Below are 21,185 nucleotides of genomic sequence, written 5' to 3'. Positions count from 1 at the left end.
TTGCTTTATATACATATACTTGTGAAATTAACAATGGCTCATAAATTATGTATAAAAAAATGATCCATCTGTTTTCAAATTTCAGCCCCAGAATTAAAATACTGCTACCAACACTGAAGCTGTTCAGATCAGACAGCAAAACTATTTGAAATGATCCCTGGTAAACATTTATACTGCACCTTCCAACTCAGAAAGAGTTTCCTTAAACTCTATTTGTATTTTTCCTAACCTCTTTGTACCCCAACTTGATGGCTAAACTTTGTTAGGCTCTGTTTCAGTGCACTTGGACCACATGAATTTTTGTACCATGGTTTAGTCACTACACATTCATGATTTGACTATTTGTTGGCTGGAGGCCCCTCTCTTTTTGTACAGAATCTCAACTGTCACTTGAACAGGTCAAATGGATTTTTGCACCATGCTATTTATTGTCAAACAATATCCTAATGTAGGTAAAGCAACTTAGTTCTATGCAAATTCTTTTTCATTTGGTTTGCAATAGAGACAGGTTTGTTTTCTAGTTAATTATTGCTAATCTAGCTGGACAACCTCAGAAAGAAAAATAAGAAAGCCTCCTGAAAGTTCAGTCATTCTTGTCCACGTATCTAAGAAGAGCATAAATATTTTACACTAAAGATACGTATTTGCAAATGCTGTGATAAGCTGGGACAAAAGGGTTTGCTGGGAGCTTCAAGACATCTTTCCTCCATCTTCCACATGAAAAAGGCTCCAGCAAACGAATTCTTTCTAAAAGCCAAGAGTTAGCAACACCTATTCCCCAACAGCATGTGTCACTTGCCAGGAGGCACTAACCAGAACCTGAGTCCTGTAATTGCTCATAGAGCTGAATCTGCTGGAGTTACTTCTACATGGTTCCATTCCACCTATACCCCAAATTTATGAACTTAACATCAACCTAATCACAATATTAAATAAATGTATAAGTAAACATTTATTTTAGCAAGGCATCTTGTCAGGTTTATAATTACAAGATCAAACTCAAAGCAACTCCTGTTCCAAATTTCAGAGCCTCTCACAATTCCTAACTAATGACCCGGCCACTAATATAAGGGTTTGAACCTTATAGGAATATCTTATTCTCTAAGTTCTCCCAAATGTGGATGACTTCCTTTGGCTTCAGCTTTGAAAGTATTTTGTCTGCTTCCTCCTCCCTCTCAATGTCAGCAGGAAATTTGCCAGGATTAGCTCAAGCTTTGATGCACCATTTCTTGGGACATTACCCATGTCTCATCTTCCTGATGGGAAGTCTTTTGTACTGCAGTTTTAATGAGGCTCTCCTCCACAAATGGCATAGTGTACATTTTAAAGTGCCCTCCTGACATTACAATACTTCACACATTGCATGACACAAAAGCATCACTTGTGCAACAGCTCTGTTAAGCTCATTCTCTTAAGTGTGTTCTTTGCTTTACAAATTATTACTGTGGTTGTTGAGACTTGATAGTAGACCTGCTCTTTGCTATCATATGTAGAGGTCTGCTGTGTAACAAATAGCTTTCCTTAAAGCAGATGCCATCATAACTGGACTCAGGATATAGAGTACTAACATCCTGACACTCTAATTTCCATTTCTGTTTTCAAGCATTGCAGAGAACAATATGCTATTTTTCTTAGAAGATGTCCTAATTTCAGATACTTACGAAGGCCCTATTTATGAAACCCTCAATATTCCATATGAAAAACAGATTGATGAAATTATTCTGAATCTCTGAATGTGAGGATATGTGCTTGAATGCAATTTCTCAACAGCTTTCACATTTTATAACTGGAAAACCTTAAGACTATCAGCAGGATTCAGTCTGTTGCTCACATCCTCTTCCAAATCACTAACATACACTGAAATAACACTACTGAGCCTTTAATGTCTTTGCTCTTTATTTGGAGTGGAACTTAGGAAGTCAAGTAAGGTGAGAGTATACTACATAGCAGTATGCACTTGATAAATTATGCTTTATCCAATTGCTTGCCTTCCTTTAGACTGAGTTTTCCTTGAAATAAAGCTCAATTTAATTCTTAGGATGTCCCACAGACCATTTGGAGAGCCTTTAGTACCTTTAAGAAAAGGGTTTCCAAACGATCTGTCATATATTTTGGGCAACGTCTGTGGGTTTATTCTTTCTTTCAGAATTCTCTAATGAATATAGAACATCAAACTGTAGAGAAATATTCCAGACAAGGATAGGAATTATTCCCAGTGGTATATTTAACATTTTTGTTCTAGATTCAACAGTTTGAAGCAAAGGCACTTTCTCTATTTCCCTTGAAGATAATTTCATAGTCTATCAGCTCCATTAAAACATGTTTTAGATTTTTGTCTGAAGTAGAGTTTCCTTCATCTCATCCCAATATTTCTAGTTCTGTTTCCTTGCACCATGGTGAGTAATTAGTCCCCAACTCCCATAGGCAGTTATACTGTCACTTTGTGACTGTTTTGCCTACCTTCTATATTTGTAGACCGATTTCATTTTTCTTTACAAGTCTCTTCAACCCTGCAATCATATTTGGTGATGCTCTTGGATATCTCTGTAGCTGTGTACCTTCTGCAGACCTTCCCCAGAGTGTATTCCAGGTGTCATGTCATTAAGATTCCCTCCTGATTCAAATTCTACGAGTGCATCATTGCTGTTTGGTTTTGATAATGTATTGCATTTCAAATTTAGATATATATTTCTGTCTGCAACTCCCCCCCCCTTTAATCATTCCTACTTGTCTCTTTTAGTCAAAGAAAAAAAAACACATAAAAAAATTCAATTTGACTTTCAGTTGAAAGGAGAAAAAAAGCAACAGAGTGTAAGTAATAGACATCAATGCAACACAGCACATGGCATCTTCCCAGCCTAAGACTAAACCTGTTATCAAATGGTAAACCCTCAGTCCCCTTGTTACTACTGTCCATTATGAGGCATTTGAGTTTCCTCTGACAATCACATTAATTTTAAACACAGAGCAAAGCAGAATATGTTATAAGTATCTACAGCACATATTGAGAAACAGTTTGGTACTTCGGTTTTCAAAGCTGGTAATCACAGTTTCAACTCTAGATCTCTAGCTTTCAGATTGGAACCTTTAATTCCCTTTATTTTTTCTCTTACACATTTATCACATAAAAATATTTTTACTCTTCATATGCTTTACTGACTTTAAAAAATTCTGCACCAACATTTTGTGCAGAGTTAAGAAAAACAAGTAGATTATGTTTGATCTGCAGTCAGAAGTTCAAACTATATCAAGGCAAGAGTTTCTGAAAGGTGCCTTCACCCAGAACTCCATCTCCTCATCTTCCAAAAGCTGCTGAAAACTTACCTTGTATTATTGAGGCCAGCACATGTAAACCATTTTCTCTCGTGATTTACATGCTGTATTTTGCCTTAGGTCTGCTAGAGGGAATAGCCAATTCTTCTGGGCACTGTGCCCAGATTATGTTTAATTTTGTCTACAGATTGTACAGTTTCCCAGATATTATACCAGAGATGAGCATTTTATAAGTTAATAAAACAATAAATAAAATAAAATCTGTTCTCATGTCTCCATGTAGTAATTGGAACCTTAAAAGCCTTGTCTTGTTTTATAGAAGCTTCTCTTTGTTACAGTCAGTGACTGTATCATAGAATCATAGAATGGTGGGGGTTGGAAGGGACCTTTAGAGATCATCCAGTCCAACTTCCCTGCAGAAGCAGGTTCACCTAGATCAGGCTGCACAGGAACATGTCCAGGCGGGTCTTGGAAGACCTCCAAGGAAGGAGCCTCCACACCCTCCCTGGGCAGCCTGTGCCAGGGCTCCCTCACCCTCACTGTAAAATAGTTTTTTCCTATGTTTAAATGGAACTTTTTGTGTTCCAGCTTCATCCCATTACTCCTTGTCCTGTTGCTAGATACAATAGAAATAAGGGATGCCCCAACCTCCTGACATTCACCACTTATATACTTGTAAATATTAATGAGGTCCCCCCTAAGTCTTCTCCAGACTAAACAGGCCCAGGTCCCATAGCCTTTCCCCACAGGGATAAGTAAGGATAAATAAGTTACAGGATACCCAGAGAAAAACTTTTACCTTAAATTTCTGAAACAATTAGCTAAAATATAGTTCCACTCTTGAATAAATTATGTATTAATTATGGTAAGGAGGAGATTGGTTGGGATTCCACTGCCATATTTCACATGATTATTCTTAGAATAAAAAGAAGGAGAAAAACTTACTGTGTATTCTGATTTCCAATTGTCCATTTGTAAAAAAAACAATGATGAGGGAAAAGAAAAAAAAAAAGAAATGTGAAATAAAACAATGATGCAAGATCCTTACAGTTAACATACATTAATAATAAAAATATTGTGTCACACAATCTGCTGACTAAATTCTATGGGACAATACAGGGTACAAGTCAGCACAGAGTCTCAGCATCTGATGTTTTCTTTGCAAGGAAGAAACTGCAAAGATATCACACCCTAGTTTTTACTTATCTATAGCCTATAATCTTTTTTTCCTGACATCAGTCAATATAAGATGGAAAAATATATAGTTTAATGGGAGCTGTTAAAGAAATGTGGTATTTGTGGCTCAATATGCAACCTGGAGCTTCTGAAGATAAACTAAACTATTCAAAAAGTACAAGCCAGAAATCATTTCTACTTTATTCCTTACCTGTGATTGTATAAGGATAATAATTCCAAGCCTTCTCTGTCACATAAAATATTTTGGGAACAACTGCTCTAGCCCAGCTAGGCAGTTTGCTGGAAACAAAAAGAAAACATACAATTATCATATGTTATGACTTAAGAGTGTTGTAGAAATAGTTCCAAACGTGCTCTCATAATTTGGGAGGTGTTTCACAGGACAGAGCAACACCTAGACTCCACACCAGTATTTTCATCTCGTGACTCTGCTGTCTCAGCTTTCTCCACAAGCACATTTGAAATCGAGTCAGTCCATTCCCCTCTCATGAGCAATATGGTGCCAGTGTAATCACCTCTCAGCAGATTTAAATGGAGGCTGCAACTTTCAGGAATTTCTAGCGTCAACTCTTTGGTCATGGACAAACTCGGCAGGGTGGGACTGTGTCACGGTATCCTTAACCACAGGGAGGCACTCTCGAACAAGAGGTCATGAGGAAATAACTAATTTCAGTCCTCTTCTATCCCAAATTCATTATTTCTTCTTGGAGATTTTCCATCAACACACAAACCCTTATGCTCAACTCACCTAGCTTGCAGCTTCCCAGCCTGCTGACACCAACTCCTGAGTGGGAAGCTTTAATAATAAAATTAACATGTCACTCAAAACACCTCTGTGAGGCTGGTAGGTAGCATTAGTCCCATTTTGCTAATGGGAAAAGTAAATCACAAAAGTGAAGAAGAGAATTAATCAAACTGAGCTCAATCTGCCAAGAGAATTTAGTAGTGTGGTTGTACAACACCAGTAGAATAAGAAATGCAAGAGATGGGAAGATTGTTAAAGGGTAACTAAATAATACTATGGAAGAGTGGAAGCATTTTCTTTACCATGGATCTTGGGTCTCTCATTTCCAGAACTCTGGTCACATAGGACACCAAAGAAATGGTGAACAAACATACATTTCTAAAATGCAAGTTCATGCCAATTCATCTTTTGAGCTGTTAATGGCATCAACTATAATCACTGAAGCTGCCAGGAAGAAAGATGCAGTGCTAGTCACTCACAGGAAAGCAGACCTTTGGGGACCACTGTACTTTTGACTCAGTTTACAATTGCATTAGTCTGGTCAAGTGGCCATCACTCAGCCTGAGTGAATCTCTGCTCAACTACAAGTAGGTGCTTTCAGCACTCAGTTTTCCAAGTGGAAACGTAGCTATGTTTGGATAACTGTGTGCAGAAAGTAAACTGACTGACTGTAATAGGACTTTTTTAAAAGAAAATACAGAGTTTGAATCATTAAGGCTTATTTAATCATAATCTAGCTACACATAAATATTGTATTTGTCCAGAGGCAAAATGCAGACGGTAGCACATTACACAAAGACTTAAAGTCAAGTGCATTGACTTTTGCTCTTTGACACATTGCTCAAAACCAGATTCTTTTCTTCACATAAACCTTTCTTGTGCATAGTCTTTTAAGCAGCATTTTACACACTGCATAATAGACTTCACTGAATCAGATCTTTTGTTTATTTTGTCAGCCTCTGTCAGCATCTTTTTATGACTATCACTCTGCTCTCTCCCTTATCCCTGCTAAATCTTACTCTGATGCCTAAATAATAAATGTGAGAGGATGCAGACATTCAGCTTCTGATAACAGTGCTCCAACTGGAGAGAAGATACAGTAAACAATACTGAAGAAGAAAAGATGAGGCAGAGAACTGTGTTGGTGTAAGAAGTCTTGTTCCTCAAGGAAGGCAGGCAGAAGGGTTTTCAGCACGTCTCCTGTTGCAGCACTTCTCCTTGAGTGAAGTCTTCCAGAGAGATCCTGGCCAGCAAAATCCATAGTTGTCTGAAAACCTGCTGATCCTTTCCACAAAGCTTTAATAGTTCAGCAATACCTGGTGGTATTGTGACACCCAAATCAGATTATCATGAAACTCAATGAGCCTGACTTCAATCATCCACCATAGTTTTAGGTACACTTCCAAAGCCGTCATAGGCACACAGACCTTCTTTTGTCAATGTTTGTACCTGCCTCTGGGTAAGAAATCCTTTGTTCCATTGCCTGCACTATCAGAAACCATATGGTCTCTAAGTATGTCTTGTACATGTCCTCTAGGACATAGTCTTTGCAGTTATTCTGAATTACCCTAAAGTGGTAATTCTGAACATGCTCTTCTGTGCTTAAAGACATATCTCTTTAATATGAAGAAAAGAAATATCCAGAAACATTAAAAAACCCACAAATTCTGGGAGCTGTACAACAGGAACACATTTATTTTTCCCAAGTCCTGTATCTAGCCTGTGAGAGAACAGTTACAGTCCCACTAATATTAAATGTTGGCAAGATATATATTATTGGACTCTTTTGTCTGTGTGTGTGTGTGTGTGTGTGTCTGTGTGTGTGTGTGTGTGTGTTTGCAACATTACTGGTGATTCAATTTAGTCCAAGTTAAGGTTAGATATGTCAGGTTTGCAGTGGAGGAATAACTTGCAATGTAGAAGCAAAAGTTATAGTGTTTCTACGCCTGGTACAAAATGCTGCAGAGAGTAAGTTTAATAAAACGAAACAGGCCCAGGGGAATAAAAGAACTTCAGAAAAGCAGTGATATTCAATTAGATCAGCAGTAGTAAAATTGGGAACAGATTGAGCAATATATTTCATAGGACACAAATACATATATATATATAAAACCATCTCTGGCCTGTGAGTGTGGAGGCATTGATCCTCAGCTGTATCATTTCACTGCAGAAAGAGACACATATTTCACTTTAAGAAATGACAGAACTTCAGGGAAACAAAAGGAATTTTTTCCATCATGTCTACAAGCCTATTATTTTGGTACAGAAGGTCATTACTGTACAAGTCTAATAGTCATTCATAATGTCAATTAACTTTGTTGAGGCAAATCTCTTGTCACCAAAAACAAGATGTGATATTACTATCAGCTAAGAAACCCTTAAACCATTTTAGAGGTTTGGTGTTGCTTTTTTGGAGGGGGTGTTTGTTGTTTTGGGGTTTTTTTGATTTTTGGCTTCCTCCCTCCTCCCATTATTTGAAAACAGAATGGCAAACAAGTTCTGATTTTCAGTACATCCTTAACTTCTAAGTTGTAATTCTTTTGGAAGAGATACTCTAGAAGCAATGACAGCTAATCCCTCTATTTCAAGCCACTGACCTATCACATCTTCCTTCTCCCTGTGGCTACCGGGAAGTGGCACGTATTCATGGGAACACGTTCTACATGAAACAGAAAGGCTACTGCCTGGAGGGAGAATTCCTTGCAGATTTTTACTGCAGCCCATCCTGAGAGAAACATTTTTATTGCACTTGCCTGTTGAGATAGACTCGTTTTTCTGTTAGCTGACCATTGCCATGGTTTGGATCTTCATAGGGTTCATTCTGTACCACTTCCACACCTTCACCTCGATCACTCTGCTCATGGCTATGCTTGCTTATCATGTACAGCTGACCAATTCTGTACTGCAAAGCAAAAGCAAGAACAATGTATTAGCTGTAAGTAACAGACATGTATTCAAAAGCCAATGTCATACAATGATATAGTGGTATCTGCAAATAAAAGGTAGTTCAAGGGCGAAAAACAGGGTTTTTGCAGTTTCATTTTAAACTTCTGAGTTAGGGTCCTCCCATTATCTTATCAAGGTGTCACTTGTGGAAAAAAATAACAAAACCCATGTGCATACAGATGTAAAGAATCAGGCCAGTTCTTTATTTTTAGACTCTACATATTTAAGAATAATTAAACAATCTGCTGCTTCCACGTGCTACACAGGCAAGAACACAAGATTTTCCTGTCATGTCAACACAATGCAAATAAGGAAGCCTTGCAAAAAAGATTCAGGATAATTATTGTTGATTCACAGAAATAGGAGCTTTCAAATGCATTAAAATGAAACTAAACACTTAAAACAAATCTTTTCTATAGGCTCTCGAGTTACTTAGGAAGGCAAAACCCAGGAGGTTGACCCAATGTTGCTATCACGGGAAAATAAATTGTTTTACTGGCAAGAGATTTTTTCTTTCACAGTATGGCTGCATCTACTTCAAGGCTTTTGCCTCCAGAGAAATATAACAAAAATCCTTGAACTTTCATTAGCAAAGATTTGAGAGTAAAATTGTACTTTCGCATATATTTTGTGGTCTGACATTTTATTCTCACTGAAGTCCTTTCCACATCCTTGAATGTTCTTACAATAAACTGTATTTGGACCCATTGAGTTTTCTCCATTTGGATTCCTCTCACCCCCACAGTAATTTATTTAGGCATATACATGCTAATCACTTCAAACACATCAATCACTTCAAATACAAAGAACAACCTGTTAATTTAGAGAATGGCTGAGCTACTGCACAAGCTGCCAAGTACTAGCTCAGCATTCGCAAACAAAAGCATAGTGACAGTCTGACCTCAGAAAACTCAGAGATTCTTGTGGTTATTACATATTATAAACAACAATCTTATCACATATTTTAAAAAGCCCAAATCAGAAGAGCAATTAGCTGGGAAAAAAACCTCCAAACCATCACAGAGCTTATTAACAACTGCCAACAAGACAGTCTTACTAACAAAACACGAAGGAATAGGCTCATGGAGGGTTCTCTATGGAAGTTCTTACATTCCACAGAATCCCATTTTGTTCTGCGGCAGGCAAACCACAAGAAGGTAAGACATTTAGAACTTGCTTCTTGAGGGATCATTCCCTTAGGGGACTGGCATTTCCCTTCTAGAAATGAATGCACACGGCCTTCCTTGCCAGCCACACACAACAGTGAAGCAAATGATTTCCAACACAACAGTTACATTCAGCTGATAATGCCAAAGTACTGAAAATTCCTCAAATTTATAAATAAGTTTTGAAGGGCAAAAGGGTGCTGTAGGGGAAGTATGATGTTGTTTGGATCTATTTTATATTCCTCTAATTTAGTTAAGTAATTTCAGTGATTTTTTTTTCCATTACAATTTGTCAAACACCTCGCAGTGAAGAATATGATCCAGCCTTAAAACTTGTTGAAACTAGTAAAAAAGAGGACTAGAAAAAAAACCCCAGTTGTTGTAAAACTAGCAAATGTCATATGGGTCAGGTCAATTAATTGTGACCCTTGTAACACTTGAAAACAATTACTAAAGCTCTACATAAGTGCTGGCTATGCAAATTAGAACTGACTGGAAATGTCACTGTTAGGCATGTAATGTTTCTTCCTTTCCTTTCTACTCATAAATAGAGAGAATTGATGGAGGGTTTGTTTTTTTTAGTTAGAATGATCACTCTTTATATTCTACATAATGTTGGAGAATCTGCTCTCTCATTACCCAGAAACATTCTTAAGCCATTCACTAAAATTGTAAGTAGAATAATGCTATTTAAACAATTTTATGCTGGCACTATCAGTCATCTCTGGTACCTCTTTCACACAAAATGTCCTCATTTAAAAGATAAGCCCTAAAATTATTTTTCCTGCTAATCCAGTTATCTACCTTAGTCCCTACTGAATCCTTTTTTTCTCTCTTTTGTCGTATTGCCACATTTTGTCCTAATCTTCAAGGCTCCAAAGAGCTGCAGTCCTCACACACATCTTTTAACTAATTCCAGAAAAATTTTCTCCTCCACTAACAACAAATGACTGCATTGGTACATAGGCAAGGCAGAGATTGTGGACAGAGGTAGTATATTTGATTTGATCAATTAGTGCAGTTGGAAAAGGGAGAATTTTCATGCACATAAAGCTGTTCTTCAGGTCTGAAATCAAAGCAATACACTTCAAAGCTGAACGCAAGTTGAGAAAAAATGCTTTGCCTTTAATTAGATATGTATCAATTAGAGACCACCTGAGAGTAAAGATGCTCACTGCCTGCAGAGTGATAAGGATGTTGGAAAAGAGGAAAGGTGATAAGGTGCTTATCTTCTAATGGAAAGAAAGAGATAAGTAATTTATAGCCTGTGAAACATGAGAAGGTTAGCTGAGGAGAAGAGAGAAGAATTACAATTTGCCATAAAGCCAGTATTCTATCAAGATCTCTATTGAAAAGTATAATCAACTTTTAGTTGCCATGGACATCTCTGGAAAATGTTTCATAATTGCACATTTGATTTCCTACTTCTATGCAGTCTTTTGCAATTTTGCTCTCAGTTTTAATGGTCAAATGCAGACATCTCAGTATCTGCTGAAAACATTGTCTCAGAAACATCAAGAAACATCACACTGACAACAAACAAGGGGTTTGTACTAAAGCATTCATTTGCTCCAGCATCATGAATCAGACATATCCACCTATAACACCACCACGTTTTGCTAACAAATATTGTTGTTCTTTCATGAGCCCCTATTACCATAAAATACTACCAAAATATCAAATCACAAAGACTGTAAATCAATCTGAGCACATGGTTGAGTGCAGCACATGCTGCGTACCTGCTGCACTCTTCAGATGACAGTCGCTGTTGTCAAGTAGAAACTGCTTTACAGATGTTACACAGTCAGTGTTTTAAAGAGAGGTTCTACTTTGCCAATGAGATTTAAAACCACACACACTCCAATTATACCCAATACCTCACAGCAGGTATCCAAGGCAGCTCAGCATGGTGCTTCTCACTTGGGAGATGCTGAAGAAAACAGAAGGCAACCACAACTGGTGCTGGACAGCTCTTCTGTAGGGATCCTATTGCAACTTGCCTCTCCCCAGGCAATGACTACCCATAGCTACGGATCTGACACCATCCACCTTTCATAACTACTGACACACGTGACTGTTCAGTCCTACTAGAAAGCAGTTGTATCCTGCAAAAGAAACATAAGTACTCTAAAGTAGGTAAGTTAACTCCTTTGTTTTTATTTGGTTTATACAATTTTAGTAACTCCTTTTTTATTCTGCTCTAGAATGGTAACTTCCGAAATGAGCACTTACTAAACCACAGTGTGCACAATTATTTCAGACAACTTTTTTAAAAAGGCATGTTTATCTTTACATTCATAAAATCCAAAGCACAGGTGTGTGTTTCAGAACTTGCTAGAATTTAAATGCCTGGAAAAAAAGGTCACAGCTTTTTTAAAGTTCCTATAGATATTGTGGAGAAATATTAAGAAACATTTTTCATCTCAAAACAATAATCATTATGCCTGCAAGGGTAAAGTGATGTTCCATTGTCACTCACATTGCTCTACCTCAATCTGAATTTCTGTGCTCTTAGCTGTAAGACAATTTTCCAAGGCCATATACTGTTTCAAGGAAGCCAGTAAAATTTCATTCAGGGACACCCGATATCAATTTGATTCTGGAGAAAAGCTCTTTGTTTGAAAACTGATGTTTGATAGGACAAAAATTCTTCAATATCAAAAGAAGGTCAACAAACAAGTGCACTGAATGTAGAGTTAGAGATTTCTAAGAATATTCCTAAGCTTTTGTAGTAGACTTGATCTTTCTCAACTCCTAAAGAGTCAGACATTGTCTCAGTGGTGACTTCTCTTTTCCTTCAACACACAGATGGTGTTTGCCTATTGGGAGTTTAGTCACACAAGAAACAAGGTTTATGTTAGCAACAGCATAATGATGATCGATCTGGTTTTGTTAAAAAGCTATAAGTGAGACCAAAATTTTTTCTATGTGTTCTTGAGATAGGAGGAGAAAAAAAATTAAAAAGGGGATCCACCCTACACATCTTTCATTTATAGAACTCCCATTGTCTTCAGCAGAGGCTGCACAAGAAATCCTTGTACAAACATGTCTGGATTTTTTTCAGTCTGACTGAATACTGTTCAGGTTTTGATCTAATACTTGAATTATGAGTACAACTTTTCAAACTTCATGTGGAATGTAAAAAGCAACATTCTCTCAAAGGAGAAATTATGCCAAAGCTATCCATAACATGAAATTTTTATACCTTTCCTTGAAGTTCTTATCTGAATGCTCACAGAAAATGTAACAGATTTATCATTGGCTTCATCTTATATGTCAATTCTCATATTCAAAAGAACTGTTGAACCCTTTCATCTACATCTACTTTTCTATAATTAAACCACCAGGGATGGTGCTGCCATTTCAATTTATGCAGTTTATTGTTCTAAGTCAGTAGTGAGATCGCTCCCTGCAGTTAGAAGCTGGAGTCCAGAAGATGCTGAATGACTTTTTTACCTGATAAAGGTAATGATTGTTCAGTGCACTGCATTCTGACAATGGGAAGGATTTCTCACACAGTGATTCATGCTAAGACATGTCAGCAGCTTCTAGTCCTGTCCTCGGAAAATTGCAATGGTAAAACAGAAAGAAGAAAACAGCAATGACTGAACTGAAACAGATCTGTACACATGCACAAAGGTGCCCCTTTGCAGAGGCAGCTATAAAGGGCAAAATCCTGCCTCCACTGATGGCAACAGGTGTTTTGTCATTGATCTCAATCCAGTAAAGATCTACTTCTAGTAAGAAAATATAATGAATCCACTTAATCATCAGCTGTATCTGTCTAGCTCCATGGAATCCAAGGACTTTGATTACAGCAAAACACTAGAATTAGATTAAGGAATTCTAATTTTTAGAATGCTGTCTCATTAATAGGAAACAATTTAAAAACTGAGTGACATGTTTCTGATTTATTTTCTAGTCATAGTCTTTGGAAATCTCTTTGTGTACTCCTTCATGAACGTGTTCCAAGACTTCATTTCAGGCTATTTTTTTAACTAGAAAGATTAATAGGAATCTTATTCAGCACTTGTATAATAATTTCCATGTTTAGAATTACTTAAAACAAGTTCTGATTATTCCTCAAAGTACTGTCATGAGACAAACATAGTGATCCCCAGCAAAGTTACTTGTCCAAACATGCATAGGCTGTCACTCCAAGCAATCTTTTAACAACAATTTTACAGAGATATTTTATATCTGGAATAACTTGCTTTCAGGTGTACCTGCCTGAGTAAATATCACTGTTTAGGAGGATAAGGTGAAGTTTCCTATTACAGAATCACAGAATCTTGATGTTAGAAAGCATTGTTTTCAGATCTTGATCAAGACCTAAGCCCCACACTGCCATAAATATGAGAAGTTTACAGTTAGACAATGAAGACAAGCAATGAAGGCATTATCTTTATTCTATATTTGACTAATTGAAACAAAAATCAAAGCTTAACCTTAAAAAGATGTCTGTGATACAAAAGGGAATTTAGCTTCAGTCCACTCCTTTCCAGCTCAGTGCTTTTACAAGACACACCTCTAAGTTTGGGGTTTTTTTTTTAATCTAAGCAATTACTTAAATAGAAGTGGTTTCTCTTATCTCACTCGCTGATTATAAATCCTTCACACCATTGCTATTAGACATCATTCTGCTTGCCTTCTGAAATGGGTGAAACCCAATGCCTTCACCTGGAGGTTGAAGCTGAGCCCTCTCATGTGGGCAATTACAACACTGGCTGATAAGAGCACCAGGACTGTGTCTTCTGATCCCCATTCCTGTGCAGATGATGACTCATAACTATTAAGAATAATTTCAGAAACACTTTTCCATGACATAAGCTCCAGGTTCTGACAAGGTGATCTGTTTTCCTTGTTATTAACATTCCTAGATTGGTTTTAACTAGCAGAGAGGAACATACAGTGTGTTAGTATTTGATGTTTCATGTACTGGTGTATTTACATTGGGTCCTACCTGGCCTGTTTTTTGTTGTTTGTTCTGTTTTGGTTCAGCTTGACTTCTGGCTCCCAGAGTTACTAATTTGCATGTGCTAATCTGTCATTAACCATCACCTCAAGGTTTTACTGCAGGACATTGCTTTGGAGGGAAATCAGAATCACAGAATCACAGAATTATTTCAGTTGGAAGAGACCTTTAAGATCATCGAGTCCTGCCTTTGTGTCAGCCCTATCAACCACTAGTCTGACTTGTAATTATTGCAGTTAGAAAAGCTTTTGCTGCTGTAAAATAATTCTCTTGGCCTAGATAGCCAGGTGGAGGAAAAAAATAAACTCACTGTAAACTAAAAAGTTGGAAATCTCTCTTATGCAGCATGACTGACCAGTGTGAAGGCAGTAGTTCATATTTCTAAAACGGTGATTTCCCTGGTAAAATAACTACATTGTGGGTTAGAGTCATGTGAAAAGAGTACTGCTGGGAAAATCTGCAAGGAAAGCATGAATAGTAAACAGAGAACACAGAGGGGTGTGTTCTCACAGCCCTTGCTGATAGACTATCCCTGAATTGATACTAGATCTCCTTTACCCTGGCTGAATAGCAGTGCAGAGTCTACACTAATAGATTATTTGACTTCTAGTTTCTAAGCTAAGCTGTACAGGCACCTTTGCACTGCATTCTCTTTTCCTTGTAGCAATACCCTAAGTGCAAAGAAGTCTTTAGGAACTGTTATTTTTTTACCTGTCTCTGAGGCACAAACCTGAGAAAGTAGCTTCAGAAGCAAAGGTAACTTTCCAAATTACTGTCTTCAAAAGCAAATCTACTTTTACCTATATAATCAACCAACCTTCTGAAGCAACAGAAGGACTGACTCATTACAAGAAGGAATAACACCAAAAATCTACATGACTGTCCTGATATAATTACAGGGATTAGTGAGGTGCCACAATTAAGTGAGTGCCACAGTTCCAAGTGTCATTTGATCTTTGGGTTTAAAGATATCAGAAGTGTACTTTCTCTTGAAAATCTATTGTAGAAAGCATCTAAATTGGACAACATGGTGATACAGGAAAACCCAGCAATGAGAAAAATGTGGACAAAAGAAAGAGAAAGCTTTTGAGAAATCAAGCCAGTCACTAACAACCAGTGGGAGAAAGAATAGATACAAGAGAATGAATGTTAAATATTTCAAAGGGTTATTTTGTCTATAGATTATTTGATGTGATTAATGCCATGAATAGCAAAGATTAAACTTCTGACAAATTGCTCTCTGCATTCCAGGATGTCCATTGCTTCATCACAGTACAAGTGAGGGAACTGACCTTGCCTGTGTAGTACTTTGCCTGCCTAGTTGTCCTTAGACTAAATTAAAATTAAGACAAGAAAACACAGAATGAGCTGTCAGGAAGGCTGAACTAGCACACAATTAATGGCTTAAAGTAATTTCATACAAAAACCCATCCAGATGAACAAGGTCTACAGAAAGCAGAATGGCTCTAATAACCACGATAAACATCTAGGTCCTAAAATCTGAACGTAAATATGATGCACCATTGCAATGAGGCCCTAGAAAATTCTACAAGGCATTTAAAAGGTAAAAATGTCACTTACCCTTGTGACATTTCCCTAGTGTCACTTACCTAGATAAAGAATCTGACTAGGTGGAGTTGAACTTGAAATTTTTCTTTCAAGTAATTCCTGCATTCACAGTGCACCACACATCTGCTGACTTGCATCAGCAGGCTTGTTCAGTATTGCCCAAATTCATGGGAACATGCCTTTGTAACCTCACAAACAAACAGTTGCAGCAGGAACAGTTGACTTTTACATGCTGGGAAGTGCAATTCTTACTGCTTTCATGTTTGCTTTGCCTTTTCAAGGAAGAAATTACATCCTTAAGATACTTTATCTTTTTTAATTCCTGTGAATGACAGTTCAGCAGCAACGTACTGGATGTTCAAAAAGAGTATCCTCTCCTAGTATTTTCAGCTAAAGAAATATGGCCTAATCCAAATTTACAGTATCATGGCATATAATGGCTTACAACCTAAATGAGTGATACTGAAATCAAAAGGAGGAGGCCCAAATCTGTGGTTAAAAGGTGTACAATGAAAATTAAGTTGCAAATTTTCAGCTTTCATGTAAGTGTTTTGCCAGATATAGCTCATGTCCTGTTCAAATGGTAGCAATTTTATGTTTCCACACCAGCTGTGCTATTGAAAAAAGCCAGCTGTTTATCCTGAGTCTGCAAGCTCATACAATTTTTAAGAATCAGTTTTTATTAACAATATTTTACAGTGAGTCAGCTGGTTCAGTTTTTCAATGGTTTGCACTATGTGCTTTTTACACAAATGCTGATAAGATTCTATTATTTAGATTTATGAAGACACATCTCTTTCCTACAAAGGATGCATATGAATTTGCAGGAAGCTGTCTAAAATGTCTCCTGTTCACAAAACCAGAACAGCTAAAAGGGACTTCCTATGTCGCTTGACCACTCACAACCAGTCTGTCAGTCCTGCATACTGAAACACTCTTCACATCTACTGTTCTGTATTTATGAGTACCTGCCTCTGATTAAGCCACAAATTGCCATGCCTCAAATCCAGCTCAACGCTTTTCAGTCACAATTCTCTTTGCCTTACAGTGCAAAACTGGTTTGCTAACTATCAAATGCTACTGATGTTCTTTCTAAGTCCAAGCAAAGGCATATCTTATTTGTTAACCACAATTCGTTCATGAGACTGTAGTTAATTTGAAGGCTAAAGCTCAAGGAGCTGTTTAGTAAATCTCATAAAATTTTAAACTTAGAATGCAGTAAAATGAAGGGAAAAACTTGAACACAATTTTTGTAGAGGTTACTAAAGTTTTTTCAGTAACCCAGAGTCTTTTCCTGATATTCCAGGAAAATACTATTTCCATTTCAGATATTCCAAGAAAAGTCGGAATGGAAAGATGAGAAGGGATGTTGAATTTTTTAAAATGTATTTATTTTAACCCAGAACATACATCCTTTGACCCTTTCAAAATTCAACACAGTGCAGAAATGGACTTGGGAGTTAGGTTTATCTTTAACTACAAATGGACCAAACACGTGTGCATCTGCTCATACTTTTAGAAATGATTTTTCTCTTTTTGCATGGCTAATGGTATTTGCTTAATGTTTAAGTAGAACTTCTTTCCCCTCAGGCTTCACTTTTCTAATTACTCTTCTTCAGTAATTACTCATTTTTGTGACTGAGAGAAATCTCTTTCATACCAAAAGCATCAACTTTCAAGTACAGAGTGATGCTTTCAGAAAAAAAATTTCCCTGTAAACTCTGAGTTTAGAAGCACCAAAGAGACAACAAAGTATTCCATAAACTTTCTCAAAGTCACTGAGGGGAAAAATTCTGCAGAGAGCTGTCTTAGGATATTCCATCTAAAATTAAAAAAAGAGATATTTTAGTATTTACTATTTACAAGCTAAAAAGACAAATCCAACCTCCCTTCTGATATCTCATTTAGAAGAAAGTGAAAATTTGTTTGCTGCTTGCAATGAAACAAATAATATTCACTATCCAGAATAGTTCACCTTACTTTCTGATCTTCTAAAATAAAATTGACTTCAATTTGATTATAAAAATATTCTGGTTTTATGGCTGCATGCTGAAGAGAAAAATAACGTTAGATACAACGTTGTGTCTGGCAGTAGTTGAGGTCACTCTTGCATCACTGTGTCTAACCTAGAGTTAGGATGATGAAGATATTAAGGTTATCTGAAGTTATCTGGTGAAAGGAAGCACATGAAAGTAAGACTTGAATTATCTAAGAAGGAAATGAGGATGCACTTTCCCCCCTATTCCGAGATTCATAAGATACACTGAAATCACAAAACTAGTACCAAAAGAAGACACAATGTTTCTGGTTTTGTTTATCAGAACAAAGGTTTTCAAATTACGTATGTACTCTATAAATCTGCAACTGTCAAAAATCTCTGAGTTCAAATAAGTCACTACTGTAGCAGCTCACTACTTTTGCATTGACGTCCTTTTTACATGGATGAAGTTTCTGATAAATGTAGTAAGTACATTTAGGGTAGAGGTGTGTTTGCTTGCTATTGATTTATGGAAATACAAAACTGCAGCTTAATAAACTCTTAGGCAAGAAACTTGAAGTTCGCTGCAGAACACAATGTGACTGTGACATCTGTAGAGTGCACATGTGACATCTGTAGAGTACACATGCTGGAGAAGTGAGGATGCTCAGGACAACATGTGCTTAACATGGAATGTCTTTGTCGAGACTAATTACAGAATACAGAACCCTTTGTTTAAACCTTCTCCTCTTTGGAGGTACAAGTACTTTTACAATATACAGATGAGCAGAACTGCTGCTTTCCAGCACAACAGAGAACAGAAGCTCTTACGTAAGTATAAGCAAAATTTCCAGGAAGAACCACATTCCTGAGTAACTGACAGACTCCAAAGCTTCCAGATCAGACATTCTTTCAATACCACACGTAGAATAAAATGAGGATGAAGGCAAAGAATTACTGCCAGGGGACTCTAGAGGCTTTATTCAATTTTTTCATACTCCAAAAATGTGAAGCTGTATTGTCTCCAGATGTTTTTGACAGATGTTGTCACAGCATTAAGCATTCTACGAGTGCATCTGTTTTTACTGACCAGTGTCAGATCCCAAACAAATCCTGTAAGGAATGTCCAGAACATTACAAACAGAACCAGTATCTCTTCTGGAAGAGAACCTGGAAACAGTATAGAGGGAGGTACAGAAAACTACAACAATACTGCAGATTTTAACCAACACAGAAGAATTACACAGGTTGATTATACTTATAAAGTAAAACCTTTTAAAATATGTTGTAGCTTTATAGTGCACGGATTTCAAAACAATCCTGCTACCAACATCTCAAATGCAATACTCTTCACATGCACTTTTAGTTATCATATCTGCAAATGCTAGTGAAACTTTTAAAGCTGATATCAAAATAATACAGTCTGTCATATTATGTTATAAATAATAAACCACAATTGTTCTGATAAATCCAGTAAACTGAAGGACTGCAAATGAACTTATAACAATTTCACGAAAACCCAACATTTTTTAGAGGTCAATCATCAAAACTTCACATGGTCAAAATACATTATTATTTGCATACACACAAAAAGGTAATTACTTTTCTCTAAGGAAGTTACCACACTAACAGAGTTAAACTGATAATGTTTGGGTTAAATGGGATACAATTTCTCAAGCTTATGTAGCAAATAAATATCTCTGTATTTTGCAGAGATACCTACAGTCATTTTATACAGGAGCTGTTAGTCATAGCTGGCAATTTATCAGTGAAGATATGCAGCACGTGAGAGTGCTACAAATGGAATCTTGACAATATAGCAGAGAACTAAAAAACTTATTCTAAGACCGGTATTTCTGCTCTACCTCTACCTTCTGCAACAGCAGAAAAATGGTTCCTGGTTCTGTGCTGCACTGTGCAGTCTTCTGAAGTAGCTTGTTCACCACAAGTAACAGATAAAATAATTTCTCAATACTTGTAAGTGGCAATATCTTTCTCTCTGCCACAAAGAGTGGAGTTCTTTGGAGTTCAAATTTCCTGCTACAGAGAATTTTCCAAAAGGCCACTTCAGCTGGAACAGATCCTGTTGAGTTCAATGGAAAGACTCTCCTGTTGACTCCAGAGAGCTCTCTACGTAAGCGAACAAACAACTTTTCTGCACTTTCAACTCCAAAGTTAACCACTTCCTCATTAGTTAGAACCAGCTGCGTCATTTGGTACGTATCCTTTGGGTATAAGAGTTCATGGTATACAGTAGCACCAGGGAATAAAGCTGAAAACTGTAACAACAAGATGTATAAATAGATAAGATCTCTTTAAGGAGAACCTGGTTTTCTTCCTCCAGTCCCTCAGATCACAGCACAGTGCTCTGTGATAGTCGTGCAATTACAGTTTATACAAGTACTCTGCGCTGCAATCTGCTATCAAAGGCACACGCTTAAAAGGGCAAACACATAACTCCAAGACTTTAAATGCATACACATGAGAAAAAGCTGGTTTTGTACTAAAGGCAGAGAATTACTAAGGAGCATTCTGCTGTAGACCTCAATAATTGAAAAAAAACCAAAACCACATGCACCCAAATGCTAAACAAAAAACCCTTCACCATAGTCTAAAAATACCGTTACAAAGATATCATTGCTTCCTTTCCTGCTCCCCCATGGCCTTCCACTACCCAAACAACAAACTCTCAACAAGTCATTGGTTCAAACCCATGGAGAGGAAGTGGTTGCTGTAGCACTTGCAACCCAATGACAGGTCTTTGTCTAAAACATTTTTTATAGCCTGCAGAAGAGCAGACAGCAAGAACACAAACTTGCTGCGTGCCGACATAGCTCGACCTTCCTCTCATTCATCATCTGCTTGCCTGACAAATTCATCACTTTTCAGAAAAATAAGGAGTTCTGACAAGTTTATAGAATTCTTTGACATATGCTCTGTGGCTGTAAATTATTCCTCAGGAAACAGAAAAAAGGTATAATTAAAGATGGAAGAAAAGATTAAAACATGAATCTCCCTAAAAATGTTCATGCCCAAGCTGTTCTCAGTAGTCAAATTTTAGTCTAACACACTTTTATATGCATGTGATTCAGTCAAACATTCATAACAGTACACAACAGTATTACTTTTAAGTTCAAGCATTGCTTTTATACTGTTTTAGATGGTTTCTACCATTTCCACAGGCATGTAAAAAGGAAACATTTTTATTATTTTTTTTTTCTCAGTACTTAGTGAACTATCATTTTTGTTAACTAGATAACACTAAACTTTAATGTAACTACTCACTGCTTTATTCTACAGCTCAAAGGCTAGGCAGAATTTCCTGTCTAACAAATA

The 21,185-nt window shown here is 37.0% G+C and overlaps 1 protein-coding gene across 1 annotated transcript in view; it reads right to left on the bottom strand.

Moving 5' to 3' along the window:
- The window catches only part of PITPNC1 (phosphatidylinositol transfer protein cytoplasmic 1), a 79,620-nt gene that overhangs the window by 32,829 nt on the left and 25,606 nt on the right, over positions 1-21,185 (bottom strand). The window contains exons 2-4 of the mRNA XM_062010484.1: positions 7,969-8,117; positions 4,661-4,749; positions 4,219-4,226 (exon numbers count right to left, since the gene is read on the bottom strand). Coding sequence (XP_061866468.1) covers positions 4,219-4,226; positions 4,661-4,749; positions 7,969-8,117 — 246 coding nt within the window. The remainder of the gene's footprint in view (positions 1-4,218; positions 4,227-4,660; positions 4,750-7,968; positions 8,118-21,185) is intronic.

Source organism: Colius striatus, chromosome 18 (assembly GCF_028858725.1).
Source record: "Colius striatus isolate bColStr4 chromosome 18, bColStr4.1.hap1, whole genome shotgun sequence".
NCBI classification, from domain to species: Eukaryota; Metazoa; Chordata; class Aves; order Coliiformes; family Coliidae; genus Colius; species Colius striatus.
This window is presented reverse-complemented; position numbering and strand designations above follow the sequence as displayed.